Genomic DNA, 15,152 nt, shown 5'->3' on the forward strand with positions numbered 1-15,152 from the left:
AGCCTAGAAAGATAAGTGAGCAATGGCTCGCCCTACTATTATGTAATGAACACCACGTAATGGAATGGTTTTCTCCTGGACTCTAACTTTATTCTATAGGGTTAGATATTTTCTTCACCTTACAGAGGAGGAAACAAACTTAGAGATGTAAAATAACTTGCACTAGGCCACACTACTAGTAATTAGTGAAGATAGGATTTAAATCCAGGACTTACCCAAAACGATTACCTTTTTTTTTCTTTTTTTTTTCTAATTGAAGTATGGTTGATTTACAATAGTTAGTTTCAGGTGTACAGCACAGTGATTCAGCATTTTTGCATATTATACTCCATTATAGGTTATTACAATATAATGGGTATAATTCCCTGTCCTATACAGTATACCCTGGTTGCTTATCTATTTTAATATATAGCAGTTTGTATCTGTTAATCCCATGCCCCTAATTTGTCCCTCCCTCCTTCTCTCTCACCTTCCGGTAACCACAAGTTTGTTTTCTTTATCTGTGAGTCTGTTTCTGTTTTGCATATACATCCATTTGTATTATTTTTTAGATTCTACCCAAAACCATGATCTTGACTCCCAGTGAATAGTGAACTAGAAGAGATGAAATTTACCTCATAAAGTGACCATGTTTAAAGCTTGAATCTTGGCTCTATCACATATTAAGTGACTAATCTCTGGAAGTAATTTAACTTTCTAAGCTTCAGCTTCCTCACTTATCAAATGAAGACTGTGGCTATACTCACACAGTTACTGTAAGGAATAAAGTTTACTGTGTCTGTAATGATATCTATCTCATGAGGTTGCAGTAAGGGTTAAATGTGTAATTCACATAAAACTCGTACAACAGATTCAGCATGTAGTGAGCAATGAATAATAATAATGCTATCATTATTGCTAAAATAAATCAGGATTCCAAAATCTGACCCTAGAGACCATCTAATCAACCTCTAATAAGACAGATGAAAATGAGACCAGAAGTAGTGAAATTACTCAGTCTAAGTCACACAGCCAGCAAATAATTAACAGAGATCCAGGTCTCCCAAGCCCCAGCAAATGCCCTCTCAATCACAAGCCTGGTTGCTTATGGAGCTGAATCCCCCTAAGCCTATACACTTTTAGTCACACAACAGAGGCTTACCCCAGCAATGTAGCTGCCAGTAGCTCGAATACAACTCACAGCAACACCAATTCCCCCAGCCGACTTGGATATCAATGCACACTGCTTTAGAGTGTCATAAATGCCTTCAATGCTATCATCTTTCATACTCAGAAGGAAACAGCTACAGGGGAAAAAAGTCACAACTCAGCAAGGAACCGAAGCAAAGCAGAATCAAAAAATGACTATATAATCCAAAGACAGTAAGTTAGGCAAATAAACAATTTGAAGCTTACAAAATTCCTACGGGTTTTTAGAAGGAAAAACACAAAACAAAACTTTTTACTGGATATAACACAATAAGATATATCAACATATATTGTTTTAAGGTCACCTTGCTGCCTACCCTAGATTCTAAGCCTGGAAGGAAGGCTTAGAGATAAGTCTAAAAATATTAGCTTCCATGTTCACCAGACTGTAAATGTGCCATTATAACATTTTCTCATGTAAATGCCTACGCATACATAACACCTTTTCAACCTATTAGTAAGCCAAGAAAAATTAAACATTTATGAAAAAAAACCCACCTATCCAATACTGAACCAAATTTGGTATGTCCATCAAAATTTAGCTTCCTTACAGTCTTTTTGAAGACAATCCTTCTACCTGTGCTTTGGATCTTATCCTCCTACCCCAGGAACCTTAGTCTTCCAATGATCCCTTCACTAACTTAAATATTCAACCAATCAGATGGACTCTGTTGACTTTTTATATTAAATATTCAGACATTCAGAAAGGCACAGAGAATAATATAACATATACTTTGTACTTACCACCTACCTCAAGAAATAAGATACTACAAATATAACCTAATTACAATCATATACCATTTCCATGCCTTTCTACGTTCTTTTAGCATTGACATATGTTCCACATTTTTTAAATTTCTGGTTCCATATTAATTTATCTCTCTGTAACCCACTTTTATTTAACTCAATACTGTGTTAGAGATTCATTCCTACTGATACATATAGGACTAGTTTATTTTCACTCTGTAAGGTATTCCATTGTATGAATACACCAATATATTTGTCCATTTGCCTACTGGTGGACATTTGGATTATTTCCAATTTGTTTGCTATTCTAAACAATGCTGCTGTGAAAGTTCTTAAACATATCTCCTTGTGCTTATGTCTAAGGATTTCTATAGGGTATAAACCTAGGAGAGGGGCTTCCCTGGTGGCTCAGTGGTTGAGAATCTGCCTGCCAATGCAGGGGACATGGTTTCGAGCCCTGGTCCGGGAAGATCCCACATGCCGCGGAGCAACTAGGTCCGTGAGCCACAACTACTGAGCCTGGGCGTCTGGAGCCTGTGCTCCGCAACAAGAGAGGCCACGATAGTGAGAGGCCCGCCCACCGCGATGAAGACTGGTCCCCACTTGCCGCAACTAGAGAAAGCCCTCGCACAGAAACAAAGACCCAACACAGCAAAAATAAATAAGTAAATTCATAATTAGATGGTTTAAAAAAAAAAAAAACCTAGGAGAAGAATTTCTGGGTCAAAAGATATGCATGTGTTCCACTTTACTAAAGATTCTCCAAAGTGAATGGGTAAGTATACTCCATCTAGCAATGCATGAGAGTTCCCTATGTTCCACATTCTTACCAATACTATTATCAGCCTTTTAATTTGTATCAATCTGTTGGGTATGAAATATCTCATTATGATGTTAACTTTCATCTTCTTAATCACCAACAAAGTTTATCATCTCACGTGTTTATTAGCCAATCAGTTTCTTCTACAAATTAGCCCATGTTTCTATTTTGTTTTGTGTCTTTTTCTTATAATCCTTCAACAGTTAACATACATTGCAAATATCTTCTCCCAGTCTGAAACTTTTTTCACGGTATTTGGTTCACAGAAGTTTTAAATTTTAATGTAGTCAATTTTTCCTTATATTGTTTGCTTATTATATCTATTTTAAGAAATCCTTCACTACTCTGAGGTCATATATAATCTATCAAGATGTAGGTTGATAGTCATGATGTCTGCAGCTCACTTTCAAATGACTCAGCCAAAAAAAAAATTTTTTTTAATTTTAAAGATAAAAATACATCTATATGGGGCTTCCCTGGTGGCGCATTGGTTGAGAGTCCGCCTGCCGATGCGGGGGGTACGGGTTCGTGCCCCGGTCCGGGAGGATCCCACGTGCCACGGAGCGGCTGGGCCCGTGAGCCATGGCCGCTGAGCCTGCGCGTCCAGAGCCTGTGCTCCGCGGCGGGAGAGGCCACAGCAGTGAGAGGCCCGCGTAACGCAAAAAAACAAACAAACAAAAAAAACATCTATATGGCAAAATGTTAGTAATTTTTTTATCTACGCAGAAGTGAGTGCATGGGTGGAGTTCACTGTCCTTTTCTTTAAATTTTCTGAATGTTTGAAATTCATATTAAAAAGTGGGGAGGAAAGTATTTATTTTCTCTATATGTTCTTCTAAAAGATTTTACTTTCACATTCTCTTGAATTTATTTCTATATATGGCATGAAGAAGGGAAATCTAATTATACTTTTCCCCATAGGATAACCAATTTCCTTAGCACTGTTTTCCCAATGAAATCCAATGACACCCTGTTATTCATCAAGTTCCCATATAAGCCTGAATCTCTCTTTGAGCCCTCTGCTATGGTCCAGTGGCCAGAGCAAATACTACACTATCCCAGAGTAAATATCACAAAGTATGGTATTTACTCTGGGATAGACAAAACATGGGTTTATAGTGGTCTCGAAATCTTGTAGGACTTTTTCTTCAAAACTATCTTGTTATTTATATTAGTTTCCTGTAGCTGTCCTAACAAACACCACTAACTCAGTGGCTTAATATAGAAATTTATTCTCTCACAGTTCAGGAGGCCAGAAGTTCAACATCAGTTTCACTGGGTCAAAATCAAGAACATTCCTCCAGAGGCTCTAGGGGAGAATATATTCCTTGCCTCTTCCAGCTTCTGGTGGATCCTTTGCTTGTAGCCACATCACTCCAATTTCTGCCTCTATCTACACACTGCCTTCTTTTCTTCTGTATGTATCATATCTCCCTTAACCTCTCTCTTATAAGGATATTTTTTACTGGATTCAGGGCCCACCTGAATAATTCAGGATAATCTCCCTATGTCAAGATCTTTTTTAATCATAACTGCAAAGACTGTTTTCCTTATAAAGTAACATTTACAGGTTCCAGGGATTAGGACCTGATATCTTTGAGCAACACTAGATTATTCTTAGCATTTTGCTCTTCCATATAAATTTTAGAATCAGCATGTTGAAATTCTGACTGGAATTACACTGAAACTATAGATTAACTGGGGAAAAACTGACATTGTTACAATATTAAATCCATTTATGAATATAAGATCACTCTCCATTTATTTGTTTTTTAATGTCCTTCAATTACGTTTTAGAATTTTTTCCTTAAAAGCCTTACACACCTTTCATTAGATTTATTCTTGGGTACCTTCCAGTATTATGATATGTTTTAAACTTAAATCTTCTAACAGCTAAAATACAGACACTCAAACTGATTAATTTATGTTGAATTTACATCCAGATATTCTGCTGAAATCTCTTTTTAATTCTAATAATTTGTCTGTAGATGCTCTTCAGGAATCATTACAGTTTCGTTCCCACATTTCCAATCTTATTTTTTCTTATCTTACAATGCTGGCTCAGGCCTCCACTACAATGCTGAAAACAGAGGTCCAATAGATCTAAGTTTTTAGTGGATTACCTTTTACCAAATAAAGGAAGTTATTTTCTATATCTATTTTGCTAGTTTTTGTATTATGAAAGTATTAAATGATATAAAATGTTAGTGCAATGAATTACATTAATACACTTTTTGATGTTAGCATATCCTTGAGTTCCTCAGATAAAACAAACTTGCTTAGGGTGTACTAGTCTTTTTTTTTTTTTTTTTTACAAATTACCAGACTCTGTTCCAATGTTTCCTTTCACAGAAAATGGCACCATAATAAATCCTATTACTCTACCCATAAACTCAGGAACCACTCTTGACTCATACCCAAATCATCAAATTCTATCAGTTTTACCTCCCAAATCTCCTGAATTCGTCTATTTCTCTCAATCTCTACTTTCACCTCCCTAACCCAAAATACCATAATCTCTCATACAGACTACGATTAGAGTCCTCTAATTACTGTCAGTATTTACTTTAAAAAAAAAAAACTTTATTGAGATATAATTTACGTACCACACAATTCCCCATTTAAAGTGTACAATTAATGGTCTTTAGTATATTCACAGAGTTGTACAACCATCACCACAATCATGTTTAAAATTTCATTATCGGCATTTGTCTCTCTTCAATTCATTTACCACATTGCAGTAAAAGAGCTTTCCAGAAAGTAAATCTCATTTAATCAGAACAAGAGTGATTAAATGTATATCAGGGCTTCTCTGGTGGCGCAGTGGTTGAGAGTCCGCCTGCCGATGCAGGGGACACGGGTTCATGCCCCGGTCCGGGAAGATCCCACATGCTGCGGAGGGGCTGGGCCCGTGAGCCATGGCCGCTGAGCCTGCGCGTCCGGAGCCTGTGCTCCGCAACAGGAGAGGCCACAACAGTGAGAGGCCCGTGTACCGCAAAAAAAAAAAAAAAAAAAAATGTATATCAAATTAATTTTTATGTGATGAACTGCCTAGTTTCTTCAGGTCAAGGTTTATTTCCCTAGCAAAAGCATTTCAGAACATTAAAAGCGACTATAGATGACACATACCTAGAAAGTTGTGGGCGGTTGGTGCCAGCATTGAAGAGAGTGGGAGAGGCATGGGTAAACCACTTCTCAGAAAGAAGGTTGTATGTTTCAATAGCAGCATCAATATCTTCTTTGTGAATGCCCACAGATACCCTCATCAACATATGCTGTGGTCTTTCAGCCACTAAAAACAAAAGAGGAATTTTCACATAATGGGACATGTGAGAAAAACTAAGCTGAGATATGTACTTGAGTCAAAAAAAGGAACAACAAAAGACAATTTTAAAAATTTTACACCAAGAAGCAGCAAAATTATTCATAAACTAAACTTAAAGTTTAAAATGTTAGAGTTTAAATAGAAGTGCTAAGGCTAATAGTTCAAAGCTCTATTTTCAATATAATGAATAGAAAATGTAACACACAAACACATTCATGTCTCACCTTTTCCACTGATCTTCAACAAATAGGATCGCTCCAGCGTCTAGAAAAAGCAAAACAACAAAAAACTTCCAGAGCATAGTTTTTAAAGACACAGTAGATATATCATTCACAATAAGGCAATCTATTTAAATCTTTTCCGTTTTTAATATAATCTTAAATGACAAGAATAGCATATTTCGTTTTACTAGCTTTAGCTTGGAACATTATCAATTGGCTATTTGTTTTGGAAAAGACTGCCTGGAAATTTCTGGAAAAAGCCAGCTCTATATTATTATGTGTAATGTTAATAGCAGAAGTTGTAGTATTCATTAACACATCATAATGGTTAACATTTATGAAGTGCTTATAACAGGCTAGGCATTGATCAAAGCAACACACACACTCACTCCTCAAGAGAATTTGCTGTTGAAATTTTATTATTATCCCCATTCTAAAGATGAGGAAACTGAGGACAGAGAGGTTAAGTATCTCGCTAATAAGAAATGGAGCAGAGATTTGAACCCAGGTGGTCTGACACCAACATTCATGTTCTCAAGCACTACAAAATACTGTTTATCAACACAAAAGTACCTAGAAAAGCACTTGGCACATAGTAGGAATTCAATAAACAGTTGTTGCATAAACAGTAGAATATAGAATCATTCTGGCAAATTACCTGTATAACTCCAAAGGTATCCAGAAGTAATATTTGGAAAATTTGAAAATTGCAAATGAATAAGCTATCTTTCCTTAATTCAAACAACCACCACCACCCTAACCCCACTAATCCCACAGGTCCCCCAACTCCCAACAAATTACTACCTCTATAATTGTATCACTAAAACATAAACAAAAACCTGTATTTCCTGATTCAAGGAGGAATTCCCACTCATTTGAAACCCATTATTTACCTTAAAGCCAAAGTAATTATAAGAGAAATCTCGATCATAGATAATGGCAGAATTCAGGCGCTGGTGAAGGTAAAAAAAAAAAAACCCATAATTAAGATAATTAGATTTATTTTCACAAACCCTGGTATCTTTCAGCCCTGACTCCAGAATTAAAATTGACATAGAATATAAAAGAGATTACACTAAGTATTACTGTTGCAGAATAGAAATCCATACCTGATGTCAAGAAAAAAAAAGTTATATAAATTGAGTATCCTAATTAGGTTTAAAAACATGTACATTAAAGGACTAGAAGAAAACATGTAAGTATAAGTTGTATACAAGTAAAAATATATATGTGACTTACCAAACTTTCCCTATTATGTTTACAGTACATCTCTGAAGAGGGAAAGAATATGAGCATAAAAGGGACTATATTATCACCCTTAAACATGTTTTTAGATTAGCTATTACTCCAAAAGTATCAGAGCCATATAATTACTAATATGTATTTTTATCTTCCATTTTAAACTGCACATAACAATATATAAGATAAATAATTATGTTAATTCTAAGGCTCATCAAATCCATGGTCCTTTAACAGGTTTTTTTTTTTTTTTTTTTTTTTTTTTTTGCTGTACGCGGGCCTCTCACTGCTGTGGCCTCTCCCGTTGCGGAGCACAGGCTCCGGACACACAGGCTCCGCGGCCATGGCTCGCGGGCCCAGCCGCTCCGCGGCATGTGGGATCTTCCGGGATCGGGGCACGAACCCGTGTCCCCTGCATCGGCAGGCGGACTCTTAACCACTGCGCCACCAGGGAAGCCCCTTTAACAGGTTTTAAACAAACTACTGCTGTGACAGTAATATTTTAAAGCAGAACTGGCCATTGTTACAAGCTTTTGTAGGCTATAGAGTCATTTAAAGAAAACAAAAGCAATTAGGTACAAATAATCATTTTGGATAGAGAAATGTGGAGCCAGTCTTTCAAAATACTATCAGTATTTCCATATAAGGATCCATGTCCAAGGACTTGAAAAATCTATACAAAACTCTTCCCTTCCTCTTAAATTTTTAAGGGCATCTTTGTTGCCAAAGACAGGTAGGGGCCTTGCATGAATAATGGAGAACTGAAATACTTGATTATCAATATTTATTTTTTAGATACAGGTTTTTGCTGTCATCATTTTATTTTTGTTTTTCACCTGTCTTCAAGATTATACATATGAACAACACACAACTCAGTTTTCTCTCAGTCTCTTTAACATCAGATACATATTTAGAGACAGCCAACTAATCATTCTATTACCTACAATTAAAAGTGGTTCTAATTAGAAATTGATGAATATCTTTGTGCATAAAGTTTCCCCCAACGTCAAGTTATTTCCTTAGGGTAGGTTCTCAGAGGTGGGATTTATTGCATTAAAGAATATGAAAACTTGTGAGACCATGATTACATACTGACAAATGGTCTCCAGAAATGTTTATACCCATTTACACTGCCACCAGCAAAGATAAATGTGCTCATTTTACCATCTTGCCAGTACTGAGTATTCTCATCTGGCCAAATACTTGCTAATCTGATCATGAAAAAAATAACATTGTATTTTAGTTTGCATTTTTTCGATTTCTAGCAAAGTAGAACATCTTTTCATGTCAAGCAGTTGTATTTCTTTTGTGGATTGTCGGTGTCCTCTGCTCTTATCTACTGGGGGTCTGATAAATTTGTATGAGCTCGTTATATATTAAAGATATTAACCTGCAAAAAAAAAAAAAAAAAAAGTGGTTCTAATGTATATGCAGATATCCATGGTAGATAAATCCTGTGTGCAAAAGGGCTGGCTGGACCTACCCATCTTTTCCCTTCTGTTCTCTGGGATGTAGTTAAGAAAGGGGTTGAAACACAAATGGATAATTTTTAAGTTGCTGAGCAAGAAGATCTTTCAAAATTTTACCTGAACCACCTTTTTGGAAGTCGGTTTAGCAATGTCTACTAAAATTTTAAATGTACATACTCTTTGGCTCAGCAATTCCACTTAAGGGATTTACCTTACCAATACACTCATCTACAAGTAAAGCACTACCATACAAGGATATTCACTGCAGGGAAAAATGGAAAACAAATATTCATCACTAGAGCAATTCTTACATATATGTATAATGATGATACAGCTATAGAATGGAATTCTATGCAGGTAATTAATAAATGCTAATAAAGAACTATCTCTAAGATATACTTGCAAGTGAAAAAGTAACAGAAAGAATAGTATGCACAGTACACTACCACTAAAAGGAAAAATAAAGGTACACATATGTGTATTATAGAACAGCTCTGGAAAAATACATTTTAAAATGACAAAATGTTGCTGTTTCTAGAGAGGAAAACTAGGATTCAGAGAAGCAGAAAGAATTACTTTTTACCTCTATCTATTGTAGTGTTTAAATTTTTTTAAATGTGCTTATTGTCTTAAAAAAAAGAATCTATAAAAAATTTTTCACCAGAAAAGCATTATACATACATCTTTATTGGCCAAAACAATATCCACTGTTGACTTGGCCACCATGGGAGAGTGTTGGCCATTATGTGGATTTATGTAGTTGAAGAGGTCTTCCATTACATCTAAAAACAAAACAACAGAAAATTAAAATATCAAAATCACTTAACAGCTAATTCAATCTTCAGGTAACAGTTTAAAACAGTGGTTCTCAACCGTTTTTCATCCCAACCCACCTTAGTACCTAGCACAGAAAGTGCTCAATGAACATACACACGTTTAATAAATATATAAGGAAATTTATATATTTATAAGCTAAATAAGGAAACAATCTTCCAGAGTTAGAGTGAGCATAGGCTCCTGTAGTTTGAAAAAGACTGCCAGATGATTCTGACATATAACCCCATTGAGAATTGCTGGTTGAAAATAAAGAAAAACAGAAATTATAACCTCTTCTCAAGTTTTTTTATCCTAACAAAACAGAAACTCAACTTAAAATTCAAAACCTATCATCCCAGGTATTTTACTTCTATAAATGCACATTTAGTAATAAGCCCTCTCTCTTCCAGACATCACAGCAGTATTTAGTCCTCTGCATTTATACATATAATACACATATACGCAAAGCTGGCATTCTGACTGAATTTGACTTGAATCCATAGTCAATTTGGGGAGAACTGATATCTTTACAATAAATCTACTGAAGAGGGAGATATAATGTTTAAGTCCCCATATAACAGATCTCGAATTGAAAGCTGAAAGATTTCTACTCTCAGTCTACCAGCTGACTTCTTATATACCACTTTTTATATACCTAACAAATTATTTAACCTTCCTTTGCCCACATTCACTGAGCTATAAAATGGGAGTGCTGACTAATGGTGACAAAAGACTGACTGTAACACTTTGTTTAACCCAGAAATTATCAATAAATATTATTCTTTTTTCCAACCACACCACCACCAAGCATCTAAAGATGGGGTTCAAAAAAAAAAGAAAAAAGAAACAAAAATATAAAGAAAAGTATCCACTGACCCTTCCATGCAGCAGGTCAGCAGCATGGAGAAATAGGAAGTTCTAGTCTCCCTCTGCCACTAACCTGCACACTTTGTTTTTTTAAACAAGATGGAACTTCTCTTTTTGACACTCAAGGTTTCATTCTAGTACCCTTATAAATTTTCTGAGAATACTAAATTCTTTCTAACTTTTTCCTCTAGACTCACCACTGAATACTTTCTTTGTTTCTTTGTGCAAGTTAGAGACGGCAATCCTTGCTGCCAGGATGGCATAGTCAGGGTGCTTAGTAGTCAAGGTCGCAGCTGTTTCAGCAGCCAAAGTATCTAGTTCCACAGTAGTGACCCCACTGTATAAGCCTTGAATTACTTTCATGGTGATCTGAGCCTATAAAAGCAAAGCCAAGAATTACTTATGCTTTCCCAAGAACCAACAGCTTCCTTAAGAGAGCAATGAAGAAAACAATCAATTTATATCAAAATAAAAGACAACTTCCTTTTATGAAAAATTATCTTTCAGAATGGTGGGCTGTGGAAAATTTAGTAATGAGAATTCATAAGCCAATAGAGCTGCTAGAAAATGCATACTACATATACAATGAAGAAGTGTGGAAAGAAAGAGAGAAAGAGAAAGAAAGAAAGCGGGGGGGAGGAAGGGAGGAAGGAAGGAAGTTAGTTTTAAAATCTAAGTAGAGCTTTTACAAAGATTAACAGTCACACAGGGAATCAGCTGAAAACAGACCAATGATTCTATAATTATTTCCCCATCTTTCATTCAAATTCTCTCTATATAATCAGGGTTCATGCTACATACTTACCCATTTTGCCCCAAATCTACCTAAGGACAAGCACAGGAAAGCAAATGAACCAAACTTTAATCATTCCAATGAAAGGAGATGAAGATATAAGTTAGAGTTGGGGCTGAGTCATCAAATAATTTAATGGCTACTCTTTCTTTAACATTTCACAAATTACAAAATATCTCAACTTTCATGATCTTCTCTGACATTTCACAATTATCTGTGAGATGGGTATATAACTATCACCACTTTACATGAGGAACCAGGTTACTGGGACTTGCCCAAGCTTTACTATCTAAGTCTTCTGGCTCCACATGCCATTCAACCTCAATGCATTTCACTGTTTTCAAGACCGTACTGTAAGAGATACCCCTCTTTAAAACACACGATGCTAACACACATATGTATGGAATCTAAAAAAAAAAAATGGTTATGAAGAACTTAGGGTCAGGACAGGAATAAAGATGCAGACCTACTAGAGAATGGACTTGAGGACACGGGGAGGGGGAAGGGTAAGCTGGGACAAAGTGAGAGAGTAGCATGGACATATATGCACTACCAAATGTAAAACAGATAGCTAGTGGGAAGCAGCCGCATAGCGCAGGGAGATCAGCTCGGTGCTTTGTGACCACCTAGAGGAGTGGGATAGGGAGGGTGGAAGGGAGGGAGACGCAAGAGGGAAGAGATATGAGGATATATGTATATGTATAGCTGATTCACTTTGTTATAAAGCAGAAACAAACACACCATTGTAAAGCAATTATACTCCAATAAAGATGTTAAAGAATAAATAAATAGATAGATAAATAAAACACACAATGCACAAGCCAAGAAAGACAAATTCGGGGCTTCCCTGGTGGCACAGTGGTTGAGAGTCCGCCTGCCGATGCAGGGGACGAGGGTTCGTGCCCCGGTCCGGGAGGATCCCACATGCCGCGGAGCGGCTGGGCCTGTGAGCCATGGTCGCTGAGCCTGCGCGTCCAGAGCCTGTGCTCCGCAACGGGAGAGGCCACAACAGTGAGAGGCCCACGTACCGCAAAAAAAAAAAAAAAAAAAAAGAAAGACAAATTCTAAGTTGTATATATGTATGTGTTTATTGAATCTTTAAAAAAAAAAAAAAGATTAGGGAATTCCCCAGTGGTCCAGTGGCTGTGTCTCCAAGCTTCCACTGCAGGGGGCATGGGTTCAATCTCTGGAGAGGGAACTAAGATCCCACAAGCCATGTAGCCGCAAAAAAAAACCAGATTAATCCAACAGAAAATGAATGCCATTTCCCAGCTGACGAAAGCATGCCCCCTCAAAAAAAAGTGTGTAATTACTGGTTTAAAATCTATTCCAATTAAATTTCAGATCTAAGCTCAAGTTGCTCCTGATCACTTTCTTCTCAGATCCAACAATTAACTCATGTTCAGTAAAAGAGTAGTTAAGTCTTCTAAATGATTTCTGGTGCTACATGGCAAGTAATCAGAACTCAGAATAAAATAACATCTGTGTGCTAATAACCATGCCAGATCTAAAAACACGTAGATTTTTTCAACTAAATCTACCTTAGAAAGCTCGAGTCAGCTCTAGCACACCTGCACTCTGAAGTGTGTGCATGAGGCAACAGAACACCTACGAGTCACGATACCTAGGTTCTTCCTCCTACACTCCCACTCACTTGTACAAGTCACTCCCCTTCACTTTGGACCTTCCTTATCTATAAAACAAGGAAGATGAAATAAGATGATCTCTCAGGTTCGTTCCAACTCTAATATTCTACTATTCTAATTATTGTCTAGATTTCTAAATGTAAAAGGGAATTTATAATAAGCATATTTTAAAGCTGTAAAAAATTATTTTCTTTTGACCATTTTGGTCAATTCAATATTTATTGAGCATCTAATTATATATGTGTTAAGCATTGTGGATATCACAAGAACAAGATACAGGCCTCCCCAGCAATTCTCGGGGAGGACAGAGACATATAATTAATTTCAATACTAGGTGGTTAATGCTATGAGGCCAGCACAAGCGCTAGAGTAGTACAGATAAAATACCTAAATAAGGATGGGGCAGTATGGGTTTAAAAAAGAGAAGGTTCTTAGAGACTCCGTTTAGTAAGATCATTTTGAAAGCCATGTGGAAGATGTATTTGAAGACGGCAAGATGAGAGGAACACCAGGAGAACACTTCAGAGACCACTACAGGTAGCAGTCTAGATAAGGGATGCTGAGGGTCTAGAGTAGAGGAGGTATAGAAAAAGAAACACACAGTAACTTGCTTATGAATAGCTGGCTCTCCTTAATTTATTTTATTTTATTTTATTTTTTCTTTTTGCGGTACGCAGGCCTCTCACTGTTGTGGCCTCTCCCGTTGTGGAGCACAGGCTCCAGACGCGCAGGCTCAGCGTCCATGGCTCACAGACCCAGCCACTCCGCGGCATGTGGGATCTTCCCGGTCCGGGGCACGAACCCGTGTCCCCTGCATCGGCAGGCGGACTCTCAACCACTGCGCCACCAGGGAAGCCCTGGCTCTCCTTAGTTTAAAAGCTGGCCATGAAATCTATTTTACATTACTTTTATATTACTTTAATGTATTCTTTCCACATAGATAACAAAAAAGCAAATTTCCAACCAGTTTCTACCCAAATGACCACAATTCCAAAACAAGTTTTTCCACTTATGAATAAAATAATTTACTCAAAGAACCCTCTAATATAAAATGTTAATGTCAAGTTTTCCTCTTTGCTCACTTTTATAGTTCTCTGAAAAGTCAGAAATCACAGCACAGAACAAAATTTAGAAAAAAAGTTTTGTTTTGTTTTTTTCTGTCTGTTTGTTTTATTTTTTTTTGCCACGCCACACGGCTTGAGGGATCTTAGTTCCCCGACAAGGGATCAAACCCAGGCCATGGCAGTGAAAGCACCATGTCCTAACCACTGGACCGCTAGGGAATTCCCAGGAAAAAAAAAAGTTTTAAGCAATAAATTCACATTTTATATCCAAGGCCAAACCAAAATATAGAGCAAGTGAGTGAAGGGCCAGAGATAAGAGATAAGCAAAAAGAAGCACATGAAGCAAGGAACCCAAGATATAAAGCCTATTTACTTACAGGATCAACAAAGTCCATATTGAGTCCATAACAAAGCTTCTGGATTCGAGATGTAATTTTGTCAAACATAACTCGCTCTTGGCGGCCATCTAAAGAATCAAACCATAAATTCATGTTAGCACTTATTAAGACAGCAATGTCAAAGAATCAAATGTAATCAGCATGTAAACTTTTTAAATTGGCCAACACGAAATGCTATTTCATAGATAAAAGATTCAGACCCCCAATAGTTCACCAAGAGATTATTTTTTCATCTTCAAAAAGTAGGGATTCTATATTGATTCTTCCCTTACATTATACATCAGATGGATTCTTACAATAAATTTCCCTACCCCACCTTGTCCAAATGACAGGCAGAATTATTCTTTAAAACTTAAGTCAAAATCATATCACTACCCACCGCCACCCAAAAGAGGTTTATCATCTCCTTCAGAATCAAGTCAAAATCATTACAACAGTCCACAGAATCCTACACAACCTGCCTGTGTGCCCCCTTCCCCAACTTCATCTCCTACTCTCCCACCTTCCTCACTCACCAAACCCCGGCAACCCTGGCTCCTTGCTATCTATACCTCTTTTA

The 15,152-nt window shown here is 36.9% G+C and overlaps 1 protein-coding gene across 1 annotated transcript in view; it reads right to left on the bottom strand.

Moving 5' to 3' along the window:
* Window positions 1–15,152, bottom strand: part of RRM1 (ribonucleotide reductase catalytic subunit M1) — a 39,593-nt gene that overhangs the window by 18,411 nt on the left and 6,030 nt on the right. Inside the window, exons 2-8 of the mRNA XM_081238526.1 lie at window positions 14,573–14,661; window positions 10,890–11,067; window positions 9,691–9,791; window positions 7,195–7,254; window positions 6,305–6,344; window positions 5,885–6,047; window positions 1,142–1,283 (exon numbers count right to left, since the gene is read on the bottom strand). Of these exons, the coding sequence (XP_081094652.1) occupies window positions 1,142–1,283; window positions 5,885–6,047; window positions 6,305–6,344; window positions 7,195–7,254; window positions 9,691–9,791; window positions 10,890–11,067; window positions 14,573–14,661 (773 nt within the window). The remainder of the gene's footprint in view (window positions 1–1,141; window positions 1,284–5,884; window positions 6,048–6,304; window positions 6,345–7,194; window positions 7,255–9,690; window positions 9,792–10,889; window positions 11,068–14,572; window positions 14,662–15,152) is intronic.

Source organism: Mesoplodon bidens (genome assembly GCF_964165515.1).
Source record: "Mesoplodon bidens genome assembly, chromosome: 7".
In the NCBI taxonomy this organism is placed as follows: domain Eukaryota; kingdom Metazoa; phylum Chordata; class Mammalia; order Artiodactyla; family Ziphiidae; genus Mesoplodon; species Mesoplodon bidens.